We start from the raw sequence: 23280 nt of genomic DNA, 5'->3' as shown, positions 1-23280 counted from the left end.
ATTTATTACCCAGGGTTTGTCCGGCAGATGATAGAATAAACTTGGGTTTGTTTTCCAAACCCAAGTTTATTCTATCAAGTTGTTTGTTTCTCTCCTCCTTTGCATCCCAAATGCCTACTACTGGTGTGTAGAGTGGCTGTTACCCCAGCCCATTCTTGCCCACTGCCTCTGTACCCTGGTGTAACAACACAGGAACAAGTCACAGTAGTGGGTCCAGACGTAACGATAACTTACGGTTTAAAATCCCAGAGTTCACAGCCCAACAACAAACCATGGGTTCTTTTCCTTGGTTATTTTTCATTAACAGCTCATGATTTGTTAACGCAGCTAGGTTTGCACATCACAACAACCCAGAATTCAACCACAATGGGTTAAATAAACCCAGAATTCAACAACTATGGGTTAAAAGCATCATGGGTTAGCATTCGGTACAAAGGGGCTTACTTGCAGATACGTGTACATAGTAAAGCTGTGACTTTATACACAGTTGGGAGTAAACCAGATTGAACACACCTTTAATCACTTGGCTGCTATTTTCTGGACTTGGCTGTATTTTCTTGGTCCCCATCATCGATGTCTAACTCATAGAATTTCTCCCTCTTTCCTTTCGGATTGGACAGCATACTTGGAAGAGATACAGTCAGTACGGCGCCATACAACGAGCACTGCAGATCCTACGGCCCCCAACCCTCCCCTGCTGGTGCATTGCAGTGCTGGTGTGGGAAGAACTGGAGTGGTCATCTTGTCGGAGATCATGATTGCCTGTTTGGAACACAATGAGGTGGTTTCTTCATTTCAAAACTAAGATGTGCATGTCTTGATGCCTTACGTTGGGTCAGGCAATCCAAAGAGCAGGCATGTTGAACGTCTTTCAGCTCGAGGGCTGAATTCCATTTCTGAGAACCTCTCTGGAGCCACATTCCAGTGGTGGGTGGGGCTGAAGGCAAAGGGGATGGGATCAGCCCCCCCCCCCCCAAAAAAATACCAGCATAGTTTAGTTTAAACCTCTTACTACTACTAGCTAAGCCTTTCAACCAACTAAGGCATTTCAACCTTTTAGTTTGGGGAAAACTTGTACAAAATCCAGGAAACCATCAAACAATTGATAGTTGGGGGAAATGGAATGAATGGGAACCCCAGCCATAGAATACTTAAGCCTTGCCATAGAGTACTTAATGTATTGTCTGATCCTCTGAGACCACCTAGTCGAAATCTGGAAAAATACCTCCTTCCAAGACTGAGATAGCCATGGAGCTGTGTGGATTGGCCTGTTTGCAACAACTCAGGTTGTTGCATGTGAACCGGTCCACTGTCTGTATCCCTGGAACTGCTGAAGGTGGCTGCAGTTCTGGCTTCAAGCATTTCAGTGGTGAAGATGGAAGGATGCCATGAGTAGGCTTCCACTATGGTGAGCCCACTCCTCACCACAACCAGCTTACTGTGTGCAGTTAAGCACACAGTGGTGAGGAAGAGCAGCTTATCCTCTCTCATGTGCCTTGGCAGGGAGGATTGAGTCTAGGATTGGGTATGTGAGTGGTCTCCTCATGTCACTGCTTGCTTGCCTGTCCACTCCAGCAGTTTGAGTGAGCGAGTGGCGATGGCAAGGAGCAGCACTCGGGGCATTGTTTGGTGATGCCGTCCTCCAAGCTGCTGGAACCTTATTATTGGGGCGTGTTATTATTATTATTATTATTATTATTATTATTATTATTTATTTATATAGCACCATCAATGTACATGGTGCTGTACAGATAACACAGTAAATAGCAAGACCCTGCCGCATAGGCTTACAATCTAATAAGTTGTAGTAAACAATAAAGAGGGAAGGAGATATGTAGCAGATATGTATAGATATAGAGAAGATGCTGATGCTAGGGAAAGTGGAAGGCAAAAGGAAGAGGGGCCAACCAAGGGCAAGATGGATGGATGATATTCTGTTGGTGACAGACTTGACCTTGGGGTGGCAACGGCCGACAGAAAGCTCTGGCGTGGGCTGGTCCATGAAGTCACGAAGAGTTGGAAGCGACTGAACGAATAAACAACAAACAATAGATATAGATATGTGAAGGGTTTTCTGTTCTTCATTCCTGTCCAGCTACAGTATAATGGTGTCTAGGCATTTCTCTTGAGAAATCGCAGTTTTGGAGGTGGGAACTAAACAGTGTTATTTGGGTGACAATCAAAGACAAAGAGGTTTAATGATAATCATTCTAGTACTGGCAATTTGGGAATGTTTGTCCATACCTGTTGAGGGATCAACACCCCCCACCCCACCCCCGTGAGAGCTTTGGTTATTGGGCAGTATAGAAACATAATATATATGCAGCAGTTTCAAGTATTTTTTTAAAAAAATGAAAAATGATTTACTTTGTCCATTCAGTCATTCCTTAAAATGCTTTATTTATGCTGCAAAAAAGAGAGGAATAAGGAAGAGGAGCAGTAACTTCCTTACTCATTGTCTTCTTCCTCTGTGAAATGGGTATAGGTTGGGCACAGAGGGAGAGGCAAGAAAACGGGCAGTGACAACAGTAGTGCTGAGGAAGTGGGCACATTCAGGAAGGAGGTCCCACCGAGAGTGTCTTGTCCATGGGTCTCCCAAAGCCTGGAACCGGCCCTGATCATCTCATGGGACTGAAACCTCTGGGCTACGGGCATAATGGTTTTTTTATTTCGTCTTGTTTTTCTAGGCCCTGGATATCCCGAGAATGCTGGATATGTTGAGGCAGCAGAGGATGATGATGGTACAGACACTATGCCAATACACCTTTGTCTATGGAGTTCTCATTCAGTTCCTTAAGAGTTCGAGGCTCATATAAACCTTACCCACTCCGCTTCCAAGTCTCACTCTTTAGAAGAGCTTACAAAAGCAGATCTTTGCCTTCCACCAGGGCAGACTTCTGGCTTGGTTTGAAGATGCTTCATGCAAGTCCAGTGTTGTCAGCGTCGGTCTTTGCAGAGCAAGACTTTGAGTGGGCAGGCTTCTTTCTTTATTCGTGTGAAGTTGTAGCTGGATCAAGAAAAGAATGAGTGTGGGTGTTGTTGTTTTTAAAAAGTACTGATCTGCTGTGTTTTTCATGTACTTAAGAGACTGTGTTACGGTAGGCAAAAAAAGCTGATCCTACCAAGACGGCATTGCGCCATATTGAAAATCATTGCTCGCTTATTTTTTAATTCTGATTAAAAAGACAACAGCTCAGATTCAGAGTAAAGAGAGCAAAAGCTCTGAAGCCATATCTATGAAGATATATCATGTGGGGAAAGATGTGTGCCCTGCAGATATAGAGGTCACAAACTACATCCCTATGCTTTGAAATTTTGTATTCAGATCAATGCTATATAAAATACTTGTGAATTGTACCAATTTCATATTGGAACCAGTATCTGCAAGAAACCCTTAAAGGTAGCACTTAAAACAGTCCCCTTTGTATTCAGTGTGGTGGGTGGGTTGCACTTATCTAAAAGTTACAAACAGCACAATATTTCAGAATAGTATATATGTAGGAAGAGAGACTTTTTTGGTTTTTGAGATTTGTATAGTGAAGGAGGAAGAAATGGGAAGTGATAAAGGCTGGTACAGTTTGAGGTCTCATAAAACAAGCGAGAGCTGGGTCCTTGCAGGAAACATATAGGGTAATAAAATGAGACAGAAGAAGCCAGGAGAAATGGTTACAGCTGGCACTTAATATTTCCCCAGAGGTAAGAAATGGAAGGAGGGTATTGTTGCTGACGGTTCTACGCCGAATGGAAAACAGGGGTTGCAGAATGCTATGTAACTCCCCCAGTTGTACCCTCAGTATTATTCATGTATTTAAAAGACAGTTTGCTACTACTGGTTGAAATCAAGGTGGATGCAGATGATACTTAAGCACTTTCTTGGCTTTTATTTATCTAAGGAAGAATTTAGGTTCTACCAGATTAGCACACCAGTACTTTTTATTTTATTTTATTTTTGGAAAAGCTTTTTCAGATGAAGTGAGTGAGTGGTGAATTGGTTTTAAAGTAGAGTGTTGCACCCTGGTCACCAAGGAAGCTGAATGTGAGATGGGGGAGTGCAAGTGTGACGGTCAGTCTGAATGTTTTAGCAGAGAGGCTGCAGTATTACAACGGGTGGGTGGGAGGTTGTTGGGTTTTTTTGGTTATGTTCCTCTTTCTTTCCCCTCCTGGGCAAGGTGACTAAAAGCAGTCCCTAGGGCAGCCTTCCTCAACCTGGGGCGCTCCAGATGTGTTGGACTGCATTCTGGGAGTTGTAGTCCAACACATCTGGAGCGCCCCAGGTTGAGGAAGGCTGCCCTAGAGTATTGTTGAGGTGAGATTAATAGGGGGTGCAAATTTTAACGGGTGTACCCACTTTATGATCACTTGGAGGAAAAAAATATGGTAAATGTTCTAACCTGTGGAAAGCATACACATCAAGAGCAAAAATGTATGGGTCCTCCATAATGCCTGACATGAAGTCAATAGTCAAGGACTTGTGGAGAGGTAATGATTCTTTACAGGGCTTTCCATAGCAAGCTTACCTTACGGTGGTTGTGAATACCACAGAGGTAAATACGTTGCCTCAAAGCACCTGTAGCTGTGCTTTGGGGATTATTGTACACCGTTTAGCCTGTAATCAAATTGATCTATGTTTTTAGATGCTAATGTTTTTCATTTTTTAAAAAAACGAAACATTGGCCACGTTTGTTCTTAGGCTGTACAGTCCCCAGAGAAATGAGGCTAAACCGCTGTTAAAAGGTGTTTGCAGTGTGCCTTGTTCTTGAGTTGGCTCAAGGGCAGCAGGCAGAAGACTTGGACTGCTTTTGACATCAGTGATGCTAATTCACACTCGGTTTCCATTGTCATTTCTGGGTAGTCTCCCATAGTGTGCTTCTGGCTAGTGCTACTGATGTTGCGCAATGGGAAAAAGCAGCGATTCACCACTGAAACTTGCTGTTGTATTGGTTACATTATACTGTTGTACTGGTTACATTGGGGAGGTCATATTTTACACTAGCATAATTTGACTAGCTCTAGTGGATCCTTCCTTCCCTAAAAACAGTCTAGCTGAGCTAAGTTCCCCAGACAGTCTTCAGCTATTACTGTCATCAGCAGCTTCTTTGAGTGATTCTATCGAATTGTGGTGTTTGGATAAAATCTTTGAACCAACATTTCATTCATAGACTCTAAAAATACTATTTATTTTTATTATTATTTTTTTAAAAAACCCAGCTTCGTTCAACTGGGTTTCTTGTGTTGACACTGAAAGTTGAGATGGGTGCAGGCAGTGGGGAGATTTGAAGGCAACACCCAAGTGATTTGGAGCTGTTCTGCATGGGAATCAGAAAAGTGATTATTCGTACAACATCCATTTTTATGGGGGGGGGCATGGTGTTTTTCTTTTAAAACAAACAAACTATCTGGGTATGCAAACACGTCATAGTGACATAATTTATAAGAAATTGTTTTTAATATGGCTTTTGAAACTCCAAATATTTTGATTTTATAATTCTGCTAAATCCTTTCTTGTGGTTGTATCAAGTTGCTATTCCCTGGAGATATAATTCAGTGCTGCTGTTTCTGTGTAATGGGATTGGGGCACTATTCATACCAGCCTTGCTTGTTCAGTTCAAGGAGGAAAGGGAGGGTGGGCACTAATCTGTCCCTGAAACAAGAGGAGCAGCAGGTGTTCCAGAAGCGTGTTTGGTTCCTAGTCTTTCACTAGGGTAGGATGTCTTCCAAAAGTAGTACTTACTGGGATGCAAGGGAGGCGGACAGATCAAGCATCCTTTACCTCCGCCCACATGGAAGTAATTCACGGAGCTCAATTTGCCCTCCTCTTAGAATATGCTGTCCAACTTTTATCTCAGGTTAGCATATTCAGCTGCTTAGTAATGCAAAACATAGTCATACTAAGGACATCCACAATTCTGAGCACCTTGTTAAGATATTGCCATGTTAAGATATTTGCAAGCGATGTTATTCACCTAGGTTTTGTTGTTGATGTGTGTGTGTGTGTGTGTGTGTGTGTGTGTGTGTGTGTGTGTGTTTGTTGCTCATAAAGCTAAGCTCAAGACCAGATTTATAAGCTATAAAGCAAGCATCGTAGGAGACGTTTTTCCGTGCAGGGAAAAGAACAGTTTGGAAACCTCAGTGGTGCAATATTGTACTGTCTGATTTAGACACGACCCAGAGAATGACAGCATTGGCTCCTTTGTGAGTCTGCGTCCTTTTCTTCCCACCCAGCAAAAAGCAATTGCATAGCAAGTCGCTTTTGAAAACCTGAGGAATTTCAAAAGTATTTTGAAATTAAAGTATCATGGGGGATGCTGCGAGGGGAAAAAATAGGGTGGTTTTTTTGGCAAGTATGTGCAAGACCTTGGGGTGGGAAGACAAGGGAGGTCTCTGGTTTGTGGCTCCTGTCACTACAACACTGTAGGGACCAGTTTCCTTGGCACTCTCTGATGTTTCTGTGCAGTCATATAGTTTGGGGAATGTGCAAATGCAAGCGGTAATGTGGCAAAGAGCCCTCTTGCTGTGAATAGATGGGGGGGGCTGGGGGTCCAGCTCTTTCCCATTCAGGTCTTCCCCCATTATCCATTATCCATTAACTGGCCCTTTTGTGTGTAGTTTGATTGATTCCATTTTCTTGGAACTGCATTTCATGTTTTGAAAAAGCTAGTCCATGGACTTGAATGGTATTATTATTATTATTATTACTACTTATTGCCAAAACCTATGTTGACGTGATGCTGCCTTGTGGAATCAAGGATGCGCCACAGGTTTTTGTTCCCCAAAAGACTTGTGCAGCTAAATAAGATGGTATTTGACCTCATTAATACATATGGTCAGACATATAGAAACGAAGAAGTCAACTGGGTATAGGATTTCTTTTAAAAGAACTGCAGCAGCATTAGTCCCATTCAACTTTCTTGAAGCACTGCTTGTGAAGAAAGGTTGCCTAAACATATAAAGGGAAGTTACATGCTGTTTTATTTTATTGGGATGTTGTCCTAAAACATGTAGGGGAAGTTGGACGCAATCTAAAAATAACTTGTAGAAAGGCCCTGGAAGTAATGTGAGCAGTTAAGCTATCTAACCCATTTTTTAAAAAACACACACACCAAAAGTTTAAGATAAGTTTGTCAAAGCTAGTGTGTGATGCGCCTTTCCTGACTTGCTCCTGGGCTCCAAATGTCTGTTGATGTCATTTGCTGGCCTAGGGTGAGGGGTGGTGGTGGTTGTCCTGGCTTCATATGCTGACGTAATGGCATGGGAGTTGCTTCCCAAAGTTTGGTTCCTCTGCTCCTGTTGCTGTGTTTTTATGGAGGAACTACATGGGCAAGGCAAATAATCTCCTTCTCATGCCAGTAGCATCTTCCCAAGGGGCTGAACAGCAGTGGTACGGGGAAAACTGTGTCATCTACATGGTTCCATTCCTACTGGAGAGACACGGGCTTAGTTTAAAAGGAACGTGCTCTTATGCCACTCTGGTAACATGTGAAGCTGTCTGGCGCTAGAAGCTTGGGAGAAATGCATGCAAGATACCTGAGATTCAGCATTGGCCTTAATTCGGTTTTCAGTAGCTTTCAGAACTGACTCTATACGATGCTGTATTTTCCCCTTAATTTTCCCCTCCTTTGGCACCAGTAGACAGGGAATTTATACAGTACTTTGTTTCAACAGTAGCACATGCCCCCTATTCAAGTATTATTATTTTTAGTGTCAAGCTAAGGGTTTTTAAAGTATGTGTGTTCTGCTCTCTCTCTCTCTCTCTGTACTGTAAAAATGTATAATCACTGCAGCTTTAAATCTTGTACAATTGAAATGGATTTGTAAAACAGTGTACAAATTGTATTTGATAGACAGGCTTGTTTTACTTTGATATGTAATATATGTGAAATGAATTATATCATAGTCTATTTTTGCCATGGAAATAAATATTTGAAGCGCTTCTACACTAGTTGTTTCCATTGCTTTAACTAAACGTTGAAGAGGAAGCTAAGCGTGGGCCAAACCATTTCATAACCCAAAATGTAATGTGAGAAACATGTTTTGTAGCACGGCGTCCTACAGGTATGTGTTGTATAATCCAGTGAGGCTGTCTTAGCATGTATGTGTAGGTTTTTACGCTTTTAACATCCTTAAGTGCCCTAGGGGGTGGGGGGAATCCCAGTTTTACCTCTTTTATTGTATGGCAACATGCTTTAAGAGTTCTGGATAATGCAGGGTAGATTTTTTTTCAAGGTCACTTCACGTCAGCCCTCCACCCTCCAGATGTGTTGGACTACAACTCCCACCATCCTCAGCCAGCATGGCCAATGAGAAGGCTCCTCCATTTACTCTCGTAATGGCTAACACGGTGATGTATTTTTCCAGGATCTCTGAAGCATAAGGTTGTTTGTGAGTCTGAAAAATTGACATTGAACCAGGGGAGATCTTGAATGAATCTGAATGAGAGAATGGGTTAGCCTCCACTCTTACAGTGTTGTGGTCTTGATCCATTTCCTCCCCGCTGTTCTGATAAAAACAAAAAGGGTTTCCCGAGGGATACCTGTCTATTGACCCCATAGTGGCTGCACAATGGCACGGAGTTGTTTAAAAGACACAACCGCCAACTCGAAGCCACAACTCGATACCCCCCCCCCCCAAAGTACGGGTTTCCAAATGCCGCTTTATGGCAACTTTTACCTTTGCTCTGGGTTATCCAGGGGCATTGCGAAAAAGCTCCAATGAGAGGCTGCATAGCCCACGCTCTCTCCGCCCCATCTAGCTTTATTGGTTTAGCCTCGCAGCAGCGATGCTTTGATCTTGTGCCCTTCCAAGATGGTGGCGTATAGACACACACACCCCGATCTCAGATCACGCTTCTCGTTACCCCTTAGCAGTGCTAAAAAGTCAAACATCCAAACCCTCCCCACCAGTTCCATTTCTGACTAAGCACTGCTCCAAAATTATTTGAATGAGTGGCAGACAAACACCCAAATTTAAACCAAACATCTGTCGTCCTAGACATAGCAACCTGATATTATTTACAGTGCCACATATTTTCAGGACTTAAGGTATCTGTGCTTAATGAACAAAGCAACTGGAAAAGATTTTGAAAGACTGATTGAGCAGCTTGCTAATGGCGGATATTATTATTTTGGGTTACTTCGCTGAGGTTATTATTAGTAATCATAAAGTGGGCAAATATGTTCCCTATGTAAATTTAGAGCACCGAAATTCTTCCAGGAACACAGTTGTGCTCATATGCCCAGCAGAAGAAAATGAAGATCCCCCCACCCACCCCCAGGATTAAGTTCTCACAAAGAAGTCATCGGCCAAGCCCAGCTAAGGCTGATAACTGATTTGAAGCAGACACAAAGATTATATTTTAATGAACCAATTTCATTTACATCTAATCTACTGGAACCCCGCCCTCCCATTTGGAGGTTATGAAATGTAGCAGTAGGGTGAATCTTGGCATTTTTTCAGGGGGGATGAAATGCAAACACAGTGGAAGACTTCTGTGAGGGTATTGTCAAGGACTCAAACTCCCTTCCACCAGTCATTATCTAGCAGCAGACGTTCCACCTGGCTGCAGCAGAGGGAAAGAAGGGAACCAGGGCCAGTTCATTGCCTCTGCTGAGAGACCAGCTCCATTGACTGCTCCTCTTGGAGTGTTGCTATTCAAGCTGGCCGTTACAAGAAAGTTGTAATTTTAAGACATGGTACCTATATTTGCTTGTTTTTCTCTTCCCTCCTCATTTCTTTTTCCTTTTGTGTCATGCCCTTTGGAAAGGCTCTGCCAACAGTATATAGTCTTTGAATGCTATTATGTAAACTAATGTAATGTTTATTATGTAAGCTAATCTGGGAGCCATTTTAGCTGAAGAGCTGGACAAAATGCTTAAATAAAACTTTTTCCAATGACTGCCAGCTGGTGGCTACCATTCCCCCCACCCTGGAAGTCTACAGGAAACAATGCTCTGTGCCAGTCCCAGGTAGCTCTGGAGAAAAGGAAGAGCTGCTGGAAGAGCTCGCTTTGCCACAAAACCAGTAGCATTGGTAGGAACAATGAAGGGCAATAAATCGGCCCTATTATCCCTCAACTTTCATCTCAACTTTAACTATGCCCAACCTGTTCCTCAAGGCATGCATTACATGATCGTGAAGGTGTGAGGAGCACCAATTTATGCAGGGATACACATTTCCTGCCCCTGGTTTACTATCTTGAGTGGAATATCCTCGAATAACCCCTGAGTTCTTTCAGCATCTCTGGTTTAGAGGTACTTTCCACACGCCATAGTGGGCTGCCCTGCTTCTGTTTGCAAGGATCAATCCCTCCAGACATATCACCTGTTGGGTGGGAGGTGGAATCAATCCCTTCCATTAGCTGAGCCATGCATTTAAAGCCCACAGCATCACGCATCTGCTTGGGCATTGCATAGCTGAACAGCAGCCTTCACTAAAATAAATGTGGCAGCCCAGGTTCAGAAAGCTCTATGTGTCGATTGGAGGCTGGATCAGTGTGTATGCCTTATTGCAAAGGGCCTAAAAGCTGCAGGCATATTAATGCAAAAACTCTATTTTACTGTTGCAAATGTATCCATTTATTATAAATTAGTCTTATAAATAACTACACCTGCCTATACTCTCTCTCTCTCATGTGTGTGTGTGTGTATGTATATGTGTGTGTGTGTGTGTGTGTGTGTGTGTGTGTGTGTGTGTATATATATGAGCTCTACATCAAGTTTTCAGCACTTAATGACATTGTGTTACATTACATGCCACAAATGGGTCTCTTGCCCACTAGTGTGTTTTGGTGCTCAGTTCTTTAAAGCCTGATTCATAATACTTGGACCGCTTTCGCAAGACGCTCCAACTGCATTCCAGACAGAAACTGTTAAAAAGAAAGAGGGGGATGATTTGTTAGCATTTTATTAAATCCGTGAAGCTCAGATCTCTGCACCGTTGGCCAGGTGTGCTGCCTCTCTCGGTGCTTTGCTGCTAGTTGTTTAGCATGGTGTGTTGTCAGTGGAGATGGGAAAGGAGTTCACAAAGCTTTCTCTGAGCTCATCAACGTCCCTCAAAGACTCGCTCATGTCCAAGTCAGCATCGCATGTGGTTGAGCTGCATGTTGGTGGCAGTGTGCATGAGGTATCCAGGGTTTCATCAGTCACCAAGAAGGACATAGGGTCCAGCCCGACACTCGTTGGTTCATTGATATCTTTGGAAATTTCATCCTGGGCCTCTTCCACCTGGGATTTATCACTGCAAGCAGGTGGCTCATTTGCTATTAACTCCATTACTTTTAAAAACTCCTCACTTTTGGGAAGTTGGAAGTGGTCGACGGGCCCTTTCTGCAGAGGACCGTACATATCAGACCCTCCAGCAGACTTTTCCTCCTTGATGCAGCCCAGGTCTACTTTCAGAATCTCCAGCAGGTGGCGCATTTTGGTCTAAGATTAAAAGGAGAATACCAGTGTCGGTAGCAATAATTTTAGAAAACCATAATAAAAAAAACCCCACACTGCTTAAGAAAGAAAGGATGGCTTTGTTTTTCTTTTAACTGTCTGGAAGCTAACCAGGGGCAGTTTGCAGAAATTAGCTTAGATGGCCAGATAATAAGAAGTACTTATTCCCTTTTATGATGTATCTAAGAATGATTAGCTCGCTGAAAATTCTTAAGACGTGCATGATATTATATTGCATGTATATATGAAACAAAAGACAGAGGCAGAGGAGTCTGTGAGAGACACAAAGTGGTGTGTGTGTGTGTGTGTGTGAGAGAGAGAGAGAGAGAGAGAGAGAGAGAGAGGAAGGGGGAGAGGAGGAAGAGAGGGAATGGCCATGTTCACACATAACAAGAAACCAGGAATCCTGTCCAATTAATCATGCATGCAGCCCAGAACCTGAGATTATTATTTATTATGTTCAAACAAGCCAGGATTGTAAACCAGTTTTAAACTGGGGTAGTTGTAGACATAAAAAAACTTGGGCTTGTTTGGGTGCAACAAAGCAGAATTCCAAGTTCGAATGTCACAATTAGTTACCCTGCCTGGCTACATTACCAGCTCAAAGGAAAGGGGGAATAAAGTGAGGAATGATTGGACTGTAAGCATAAGCGTATTACTCACTTTAATTATTCCTGTTTATCATTATGTGTGAATGTGACCAATATATCTATTATTTAGAAATATAGATTCACAGAGACCAGTACTTATGTCAATGAGTGTCTTCTTAAAGGAACACTTTGGAAATTCTTTTTGAGTTCATTTTCTTATCCCTTGGACTTTTTTCCTTTACAAATATAGCACATACCTCATTAAGGTGGTTCTTGTTTTGTTCTATGTGACGCTCAAACAACTTTTCCAAAGCCCTTAAAAAATGAAAGCAATTTGGAAAGGTGTTACTCAGAAAAGACATTTTTAGAAGGAAATTGTTAAAATGCTAACACTATCTAAACTCTAAAATGTACATGCCTTTCCTGAAAAGCATGAAAGAGAACCATTTATTTTTTCTTTGCTAGAAATATTTTAATTTGGCTTAAAAACGAAACACTAAAAACAACAGTAATAAAATATTGCAAATCATCTACAATTAAACAAAAAGCTGTAAATAAATGTTAATAATGAAGTTACTAATGCAAAATGCCACCGAATACCTCGAGAAAAAGCAAAGTTTTAAACAGGTGCCTAAACTGTTAGTTTTTCCCTACCCTGTGCCTGTTTACCCTACCCAGTGCCTGTTTGCATTCTCTCCCCCTCCTTATTGCTTTACTATGACTTTATTAGAATGTAAGCCTATGCGGCAGGGCCTTGCTATTTACTGTTTTACTCTGTACAGCACCATGTACATTGATGGTGCTATATATATAAATAAATAAATAAATAAATAATAATAAACACTCATAGTTTTGGTACCTGTAAATTATTCTGTGGAGGGGAAACTGGAATCACCACCCTTCCCCCATAGAAGATGTTAACAATCAGGTAAGTTTATATGGTGCAGGTGATCCTTTCGATAGCTTAGTCTCATCTACAGGCATATCAGGCTTTTGCTCAATCACCATTTCTCTGTTATAGGGCTGGGCAAGGTGACTGATCAGGCATATCATAGTACTTTGAAGAGGGATTAGATTTAGCCACGGCTCCTTGGGCACCATTGTCAGCAAACTGCAATCAGTTCTCCATCCAACCTCCCATAATATTTGCTGGGATTGTGGGCACCCTTTAGAAGTTCACAGTATCTCTTCTCTTCCCCTATTGTTGAGCCATGTTGCTTAAATGGGGTTAAGCTCTATTAAAAGGAGCACTGGTAGTTTGCTGTTGGATTTTAGAAGTGTGGCAAGCAACAGCAGCTTTAAAATAGACTTTTTTTGCTGCCACCAAAATTTGGGAGCAAACTGCTGATTTTACATTCAAAAGAAGCTTTTTACCCTTTGCTGCCATGCCACCGAATTTTGGCAGGGTTGGTGAAGCCTGGAAAGAAGTGTGTGTGTGTGTGTGTGTGTGTGTGTGTGTGTGTGTGTCCTACCATTGCTCTAGCTGTTAATCTGGCCACTCTGGAAAAGAGGAGGGAAAGTACTACACTCATTTCCCAAGTGGAGCTCACAGTAGGCATGTCTTAGACCTCCTGGCTTTCCAGGAGGGAGGGGGGAGGATCTTGCGGTATTATGCTTGCGAGATCCACCCCTCAGTCTACACGCGGTGCGCGATGCCCCAGGAGGATGGAGGCTGTTGCGCCTGCCATTTTGTTTTTTAATTGAGAAAGAGCGCAAGAGTGCTGCACCAAAAAAGTGAGTTTAAAATTTTTTAAAAAATACATTTCCTCGCTCCCCCCCCCCCCCCCAATGGGCATGGAGCTCCTGAAGAGCTCTGTGCCCCGGCTCCTCACGGTTACTCGCGAGGAGCCGGGGAGAAAATGCGATGGCGAGCCACATGTCCTGTAGTCTTGGGATCATCCCGAGACCACAGGGAAAAACGTGACTAATGGGTAGGGCAATATCCCGTGGAAAGGGAGGGATCATCCCTCCCTGCTCCTGGGATCCCTTGTGCATCATGTGGACGCACAGGGATGATATCCCTGGGATATCGCCCTGTCTAGCCATGCCCAGTGTTTATTCTGCAATTGGCAGCAAAATGGCTATATGAAACCAGCCACTAAAGAAAACACCTCACAGATTCCTCTTTATTTTTTAATGCATTCCAATACATGCTCTACATTTGTATCTTTTCTCCTCTGAATATTTATAATTGATGCTAAAACATAAATTACTCAAAAATGCTTTGTAGCTGCAGCTAACTCAAGCAGCCTTCAAGAAGATCATGCATGAAAATGCACTGAGGATAAAGACTGATCTATGGAGAGGTTTTCTTGCTGTGCTGCATACTTTTCCATTGGGTGGTCTGATCCCTTCTTTTTGTCCCTTAGAAAGTTGCCCCTTGTCTTTTCACTTCCGTTTCTTAGAGCTTATAATTCTTTGTAACCCGTCATTGCAAGAATTTTTTTAAAAAGGAACCTCAAATATAGCCAACCTGTTGGAAAACAATCCGAGTTTGAGAATCTCATCTGTTATATCCTGGATGAAGCTTAAATACAAAAGTTCTTCTTCCCTGCACAGAAAACAAAAAACAAACTACTTTTAGTCTCCAAATAAAGACATTTATCAAGCAGCAGATTGGATGGATATAAAACTGACCATTAAGACATCTAGGCTGGGGAATCAGATGAAAGCTGCTAAATCATGAAAAGCAAAGGATGTCTTTATTTTAAAAAGCAGCTATATAAACGTATCAAGAATACTAAGGGTGATATCCAACATTGTGCTGGCAGAACAGAGATCATGAAACCTGATCTTCTGGCCATCCTCTGGCAACCCACAGAACTCCCACCAAATGCTATACAGATGGTTAAGGGTCCCTCCTGAATGGGGTGGAGAATTATTGACATTCAGGTGGAGACATCATGAGCAGGAGCTTCACCCGCAGTAAGTCCCCTGCAGCACAACTTCACTCCATTCAGCAGATTCCCCTGACCCTGTGTCAGAACTTTTGGGGAGGCTCAGGAGAAAAGAGTATGGGGAAATTGGCTTCTGTGAACTCTTTTCCACCGGTGTGATGTTGTGTATCAGCCTAAATTTGAACCTGAGCTCCCCTCATTAAGGTTTGAGGACTCATTATTTCTCTTCTTTTTCTTTTTTAAAAGGGCTGCAATGCTTAGCAAATTGGTTTGATTAATCAATTTGATAAACCTTTGATTGACTAAAAACATTGTAAGAACATGGTGGTGTCACTGCTGTACATTAAAGAATTGTAACTGCATTAAAACTAGCCCTTTATGGAGGGCCACTCCCTCTTTTCATGCCGCCATTTTCTACTGAAGCAGCACTACTTTGCATGTCATTTGTGTGAATTGTGTGATTGACTAAAACGACCCCTAGTTAATTAGGCAGCAATTTTTTTTAAAAAAAAGATGAAATATGCATAAAAACTGCAGATGGCAAACATCATCTTAAAAGAGGCATTCCTGCTTCTCTCATACACAAGGAAGGAAACCCTTTTTCCAAGATGATACCAGCTATGGCACATGCAAGCAACATCTAAAAATAAAGTATCTTTTAAAGCTCCAGAACCATTGTTTTAGTCACCTATGCAAATCAATATCTATATAAATAAAAATGAAAAAGACCGTTCGTTACTGTCGTTATATCTCCGAAAGTTCTTCACCGATTGCTTTGAAATTTTGACACAGCGTTGCGTTCGAATACGCGAGCGTTGTTATGTAACTATGTTCTCTATGGGGTCAAAGGTTTGTCTTAAAATCGAAGAAATAGGCCTCCTCAAAACCAGTCCTGCTGATCATTGTGACATCACCAACCAGTAGGCCAATCCGCTGCCTCTGCCTCCTCTCCTATTTGCATGTACTCTCGCAATTGGCTGAGTGAATATAGATGTCACACCTGTGACAGTTACACATTCTGAAGAAAGGTAACTGCCAGGAGTTTCCAGTAACCTCCTCACCGTAAAAACATGCTTTTATATCTCCGAAAGTTTTTCACCGATTGCTTTGAAATTTTGACACAGCGTTGCGTTCGAATACGCGAGCGTTGTTATGTATCTATGTTCTCTATGGGGTCAAAAGTTTGTCTTAAAATCGAAGAAATAGGCCTCCTCAAAACCAGTCCTGCTGATCATTGCGACATCACCAACCAGTAGGCCAATCCACTGCCTCTGCCTCCTCTCCTATTTGCATGTTCTCTCCTATTTGCTCTTATAGGTCATTGTGACATCGCCAACCAGTAGACCAATCCACTGCCTCTGCCTTCTCTCCTATTTGCATGTTCTCTCCTATTTGCTCTTATAAGTCATTGTGACATCGCCAACCAGTAGGCCAATCCACTGCCTCTGCCTTCTCTCCTATTTGCATGTTCTCTCCTATTTGCTCTTATAAGTCATTGTGACATCGCCAACCAGTAGGCCAATCCACTGCCTCTGCCTTCTCTCCTATTTGCATGTTCTCTCCTATTTGCTCTTATAAGTCATTGTGACATCGCCAACCAGTAGGCCAATCCACTGCCTCTGCCTTCTCTCCTATTTGCATGTTCTCTCCTATTTGCTCTTATAAGTCATTGTGACATCGCCAACCAGTAGGCCAATCCACTGCCTCTGCCTCCTCTCCTATTTGCATATTCTCTCACAATTGGCTGAGTGAATATAGATGTCACACCTGTGACAGTTACACATTCTGAAGAAAGGTAACTGCCAGGAGTTTCCACTAACCTCCTCACCGTAAAAACATCCTTTTTTAAAAACCAAACAATCTGCTTTACTTCATCCAAATAATGCCTCGCAGAAGATCACACTTAGGTTGTCGTGCTCGCAGAGTGGAAGCACTGCGACGAGAAACTGCAAATCAGACTGAGGAAGAATGGGCATCAGCAAACGAGAAAAAAAAGAAAAAGAATGCCTCAAATACGTGCCAAGGAACCAGCCAAGCAACGTTCAGCCAGACTTGAGGATGCACAGTTGCGAGCACAGCAATCGCATTCTACAGCTTCAGATCTGCTTTGTTCTCAACAGAATGAACGCGACAGGCTGAGAGTGGCTGAAAGACGTCAACGAGAAACAGCACATCAGCGTCAAACACGACTCCGTGGTAAACAATCACACGATTACAATCGCCTTGCATTCCGGTACAACCCAGCTGATGATTATAGTTTGAGGTGGCATGTTCCCATCGGCACTATGACTGAAGTGTGTCCTTATTGCAAGGCTCTTAAATTTAATGGAGGAACAAAAGGAATGTGTTGCGCTGCTGGAAAAATTAAACTGCCTCAACTTGGAGAACCACCAGAGCCATTACAAACTTTGCTTGCCGGATATACCGCAGAATCAAAGCATTTCCTATCTAACATCAGGAAATACAACTCATGCTTCCAAATGACGTCGTTCGGCGCAGAAATCATCACAGCTCCATTTATGCCAACTTTCAAAGTCAAAGGACAAATTTATCATAAAGCCGGCTCCTTCCTTCCGTTTCAAGATAGTCAACATAAATTCCTACAAATGTATTTCATTGGTGATGGCAATTATGAATTGAATGCACGCTGCGGAATTTATACCGGCATAAAAAGGTCCATCGTTTCAAAACTGCAACAGCTACTTCACAAAAAAAACAATTTAGTACATTTGTTCAAATCAGCAATTGACATGATGCCATCTGATACACACAAGATTGTTATTCATGCTGACAAAACGCCTGCTGGAGAACATGTGCGAAGATTCAATGCTCCAACTATAGACGAAGTGGCAATTGTTATAGTCGGAGATCAATCTTGACAGGACCTTTCAAAGGTGAAGATGTCCTCATTCCTCGCATTCCTATGATTCCAACAGATATGCCATTTCAATTTAAGAGATTGCAATTCCCAATTCGATTGGCGTTTGCAATCACCATCAACAAAGCTCAGGGCCAATCTTTAGAATTGTGCGGTTTAGATCTAGACACAGATTGCTTCTCACATGGACAATTATATGTTGCGTGTTCTAGAGTCGGCAAACCAGACAATCTCTATATCTACCCAGACAATGGAACAACTAAAAATATTGTATATCCACAAGCATTGTGAAATTAAACATATTAGAAACATCCGCTTTGTCTTTTCTTTCTTTTAAATTTAACCAGACTGAGCCACAGCAACGCGTGGCAGGGTACAGCTAGTATATAATAAATCAGCTAACAGTGCAATCCTATGCATGTCCATTCTGACGTAAAACTATTAAATTCAGTGACACTTACTCCCAGGTAATTGTATTCCTATTCCTAAGATTCCTATAATTAGGTGAGAGTGCTCATTTTTAACTTCCTCCTAACAAAGGTGTCCACAACTAGTCTTAACAGTGCTACACGTCCCTTGAGAAACTGTGTTCGACGGTGGTGCTTGGTGCCCTACATCCGATTTAGATGGGCAGATGACCTCAAGAGTGTTGCCTCATCTGTAGCAGGCAGCACATCCTACAAGGCTTTAGAGCCATGGAAGGGGTTTATGCAACTAAGGGGAAGTTCACACATTACTCAGGCTTGTAACAAGCACAGGGTACCTTGTGTGGCCAGAACTGAATCCGAGCAAACTGGCAGGGACGCTTTACAGGTTGAGCAGCCCCCTGCTTCTAGCTTGTATGCCATAAATGACTTACAGGTAGGCTGGTAGCTCTGCTGGATGTATTTGCAAGGCCCCTTCCAGCTAGATTTTGTCCCCTCTGCCGGTAGTGGCTGCTAGAGGGCAGTTAAAGTGCTCGCCTAGCCCCATGCTCATAGCAGGGAGAGAGCATCGGCTGCTTTCACCCACATCACACTAAGCAGCACCTGCAGCAGCTCCAACCCAGTAAGGAAGAGATGTGCACAGAAGTGGCTCCATATGCAGGTTTTCTGATTGGGCTGGGGACAGTGCACAGAATGGAGTGCAAAGGTGTGCCTGCATTGTGATGGGCATTCAGACTATGCAACGTGCACAAGGCACACATTTACATCTTCATTGCAATATTAATAGGAATGTGCAACCCCACCCAATCTGTGTGCACATTTTGCACGTATCTGAAGCCTTAAGGCTTAATATCATGATCTTTTCTCTTAAATTATATTTCCTTCTTATTTTATTGTTAAAAGGCTAAACTTTATTTCAACCCCCCAGGTTTTTTTTTTAAAAATATGCTCAGTGAAACAAGACAAAACATTTCAAGTAACAGAAAAATAATTTAATTGCACAGATGTCTAAACAGCAGCAATCAGAAACAAACTAATGCAGTACATACACAAACACTTAATAGAAGTAATCAGCCATCAGCATGCAAAGCTGTTAATGTGTTGCTAAATTCCCTTCTAGAAAAACACAGAGGTCTCTAAAGAAGTTGCGCATCACGAACACCTTGACTAGGTCTGGCACGCGCTCCTTTGAATCCAACATTAATCTCTTAGGTTTGGAAAGCTTCCAGCTACTTGGCATTCTGTTCAGACATGCTGTTAGTGCTTTTAATACCGCAGGAATTCGTTGCGTTCCTATAGTGTCTTCAAGGTACACTAGAATGTTATTATATTATTATTATTATTTATTTATATAGCACCATCAATGTACATGGTGCTGTACAGAGTAAAACAGTAAATAGCAAGACCCTGCCGCATAGGCTTACATTCTAATAAAATCATAATAAAACAATAAGGAGGGGAAGAGAATGCACCAAACAGGCACAGGGTAGGGTAAAACTAGCAGTATAAAGTCAGAACAAAATCAAGTTTTAAAAGCTTTAGGAAAAAGAAAAGTTTTTAGCTGAGCTTTAAAAGCTGTGATTGAACTTGTAGTTCTCAAATGTTCTGGAAGAGCGTTCCAGGCGTAAGGGGCAGCAGAAGAAAATGGACGAAGCCGAGCAAGGGAAGTAGAGACCCTTGGGCAGGTGAGAAACATGGCATCAGAGGAGCGAAGAGCATGAGCGGGGGAATAGTGTGAGAGTGCCTTCCAAATCTTGCCTCCTGTAAGCTCAGGTGAGTTTGGGAATAATTTTCCTAGATACAGAATGGGTTTGAAGACCAGAAAAAGAAAGCAAACAACAACCTCCCACGAATCAGTGGTACAGCTGATCTAGACCTCTCATCAGCCCAAAATAATGGGGGTGGGGGGGAGAGCAGACCCTAAGACAACTGACATCACAGCTCATATGTGATCTTAGGGTGGCACTTTACAAGCCATGAAGTTTCAGCATGCAGTGCTGACTGTATACGCCTACCCCTGTACGGTTGTCCTCATGTCCTATTTATGCGTGTCCCATGGACATCTGGTTGGCTACTGTGGAAACCGAAAGCTGGACTGGGTAGGTCTTTGGTCTGATGCCGCACAGCTCTTCTTCTGTTCTTACAGCATATATGTAGGCACATATAGAGGCAAACCACCGCCTTGCATGGCATCATATGGGTTTTGTTCTTCTCTCACAGACAGTGATGCAACTTTCTGCCCCAAAGGTAAGGGACAGAATAAGATTAAAAATATAAGGTGTTTGGGGGTAAATGGAGCAATTGCAAACCGATCAACCAGATAAGGAAGTGAAGGTTTGCACTCTCTTGTATTTATTTATTTATTTGTTTGATTTTTATACCGCCCAATAGCCGAAGCTCTCTGGGCGGTTCACAAAAATTAAAACCACAATAAAACACCCAATAGGTTAAAAACACAATTACGAAATACAGTATAAAAAGCGCAACCAGGATAAAACCACACAGCAAAATTGATATAAGATTAAAATACAGAGTTAAAACAGTAAAATTTAAATTTAAGTTAAAATTAAGTGTTAAAATACTGAGTGAATAAAAAGGTCTTCAGCTGGCGATGAAAGCAGTACAGTGTAGGCGCCAGGCGGACCTCTTTGGGGAGCTCATTCCGCAGCCGGGGTGCCACAGCAGAGAAAGCCCTCCTCCTAGTAGCCACCTGGTATCTCTAAATGTAAGTCTGATCTCATTATGTTAGATTGTGCATCAAAAAGTTATCAGAGGAGGAGGGGAGAGAGGAATAGAGAAACTGTCTAGCAAGAGGCTCACATCATACAAACGTTTTGTGATGTGTTTAAAGTAGGAGTGAGCAGCGTCTGGGGGCTCAGGGGGCTGCCTTGGCCCCAAGAACGTGCTGGGAGCCACGCTCTATCCTGCCAAACTTGCTGATGGACCACAGTGGTTCTGCAGAGAAACGAGGCACACAGGCAGAGCACACCTGGTTTTCAAGTAAAACCACATCCCTGGGAAGGTTCTGGGAGCATGGTCCTGCTTGCAAAGAAGGCACACGCTCTCTGCATGCCTTGCTTAGTTGCAAAAGTTGCTGCATTTTTTTGGCTACTGTGGCGGAAATTCAGCAGTGGCAGAGGGGGCCAAGGGGCTGCAAACACGGCCATGGGTGTTTCTCTCCATGTGGTGAAGGAGTGGACGCACTTTCTCCCTTCCATGAGGAGGGATTTCCTCCCCTCCTTCCGTCCCACGGGGCACTCACTCCTTTGCCAGCACTCTTGGTCATCATTTCAGCTTTATTAAGAATTTTAAATTACTTTAACATTGAAATTGAACATGTTACTTACTCAGCCTGGATTCTTCTCATCATTGGGGACTGCACAGAAGATGGAGAAGTCACCCTGAGCCAAAAGGGGGGGAAAACTGCAGAAATCAGACACAGAAGGAAGTTCTATACTACTAAATTATGGTACTTTCATACAGGGCCATGTTTGCTTCCACGAGTCGAGAGACACCCCAATATTCCGCTGTTTTTGACAAGGAAAGGAAGGTTTCATTCCTGCTTGGGAAGGCTGCTGTTCTGAAAGCCAGGCCTGACCCCCAAAGCAAAATGGGGCATGTGGTTCAAAGCCATCACCTCCCCACCCTCCACGGTCTTTGGCATGATTATTATTTTCCGGACTTAATCTCTTGACCTTTTACATTCCCTTGCTCAGCGCTCAATGTTAAAAGATCCCTTTACGAGTCAAGGTGCATGTCTGAAAGTGCACATTTAGGCACACACCCTGTGCAAAAGGGACACTTGCTAACAGAAGGTATGTATGCAGGCTCCCCTTTTCAGATGAGGAGTTGAATGCATAGAGCCAGGAGCCTTCTTTATGCATGGAGATACACGTATGCGAAGAGCTACAGTCTGCTATTGCTCCCCTGCACCCCAATCATCTTTGGAATTGTAGGTTGGTGAGGGTACTTATACTCCTCCCCCCACCAATGGAACTACAATTCCCAGAATTCCTTGTGAAGAAGGAATGACTGTCAGGATTTTTCAAACGACGTCTTGTTATTATCATGATGCCATTATTATGTAGAACACACCAAATGCCATTTGATTGATAAATTCCCTGGCTAATAATAATAATACCAGCTAAATAACATAGTAGACTTATACTTAAGGCAATGAAAGGCTGAGTTTCTGTGGTTATAAGACAAAGCGCCCCGGATATCTTCCTTAACTGATGGTCCTTACAGATGGCCAAAATGTTGCCTTTCAACACAGAAAAGTCACTGCATTTAGAACGGCCATAAAATAACACAAGATGAAAGCAAGGTAAAACCACCAGGAGGAATAAAACAATGCAAAGACCTAAAAGCATTCAAACAGTTCCTAAAATACCTGGAGGTGGGGGGATGGTTCTCACCCGATGATGAAATACCATAACGTAGGCACTAGGTGAGCATCTCGGGGGGGGAATAGATGGGGTGACACCATTGAAAAGGGTCTCTCTCTCTTGCGATCACATGAAGTGATAACTCATTTAATATTATTGAATGGACAGTATTAACCCCCCCCCCCAAATTTAGGCTTCTCCTAAAGCTCAAACTCATTCATTTCCATAACCTCACACTAGTCTCTCTCTCTCTCCCCTTCCCTTCCTCCCTCTCTCAGCCAGTTTTGCTCATTGTTATCCTTTTTATTAAAAATGGAGACACTGAGTATTTGGGCCACATCCAAATGATCTTTAACCTACTTTCCACCTTTAGTAAACGACGACTCATGAACCATATATACTGACGCACCACATGATCTAAAGTTATTCTCAACAAGCATTTTATTTATCGCATTTTCACCATTTACTACTAGAGAGATAGAGATGCTGTTGCTATATTGGGGTAGGTGGGGGCCTTCCTTCCATCTTTCCAATTTCCTTTTCACTTTTCTGGTTTTGCTACTGGAATTCAGTTCGAAGGAAAGCCTAAATAAATTTCTGCTTAGACAGCATGTAAGCCTTAAGTCTCCTAAAAGACACCCCTTTGGATTTGACAGACAGAATGGTA

General features: G+C 42.6%; 2 protein-coding genes across 5 annotated transcripts in view; one reads left to right on the top strand and one right to left on the bottom strand.

Moving 5' to 3' along the window:
* Positions 1-4149, top strand: part of PTPN21 (protein tyrosine phosphatase non-receptor type 21) — a 66399-nt gene extending 62250 nt beyond the window's left edge. For all 4 annotated transcript variants that reach the window (XM_063117942.1, XM_063117941.1, XM_063117940.1 and 1 more), the window contains 2 exons: positions 621-781; positions 2688-4149. In XM_063117942.1, coding sequence (XP_062974012.1) covers positions 621-781; positions 2688-2816 — 290 coding nt within the window. In that variant the 3' untranslated portion in view covers positions 2817-4149. The remainder of the gene's footprint in view (positions 1-620; positions 782-2687) is intronic.
* A 6559-nt stretch (positions 4150-10708) lies between these two features.
* Positions 10709-23280, bottom strand: part of SPATA7 (spermatogenesis associated 7) — a 53931-nt gene continuing 41359 nt past the window's right edge. The window contains exons 9-12 of the mRNA XM_063118483.1: positions 21573-21626; positions 14499-14576; positions 12283-12340; positions 10709-11420 (exon numbers count right to left, since the gene is read on the bottom strand). Coding sequence (XP_062974553.1) covers positions 10977-11420; positions 12283-12340; positions 14499-14576; positions 21573-21626 — 634 coding nt within the window. The 3' untranslated portion in view covers positions 10709-10976. The remainder of the gene's footprint in view (positions 11421-12282; positions 12341-14498; positions 14577-21572; positions 21627-23280) is intronic.

This window comes from Elgaria multicarinata, chromosome 2 (assembly GCF_023053635.1).
Source record: "Elgaria multicarinata webbii isolate HBS135686 ecotype San Diego chromosome 2, rElgMul1.1.pri, whole genome shotgun sequence".
Classification (NCBI taxonomy): Eukaryota; Metazoa; Chordata; class Lepidosauria; order Squamata; family Anguidae; genus Elgaria; species Elgaria multicarinata.
Note: the sequence above shows the minus strand (reverse complement) of the source record. Positions and strands in the feature narration are given on the sequence as shown.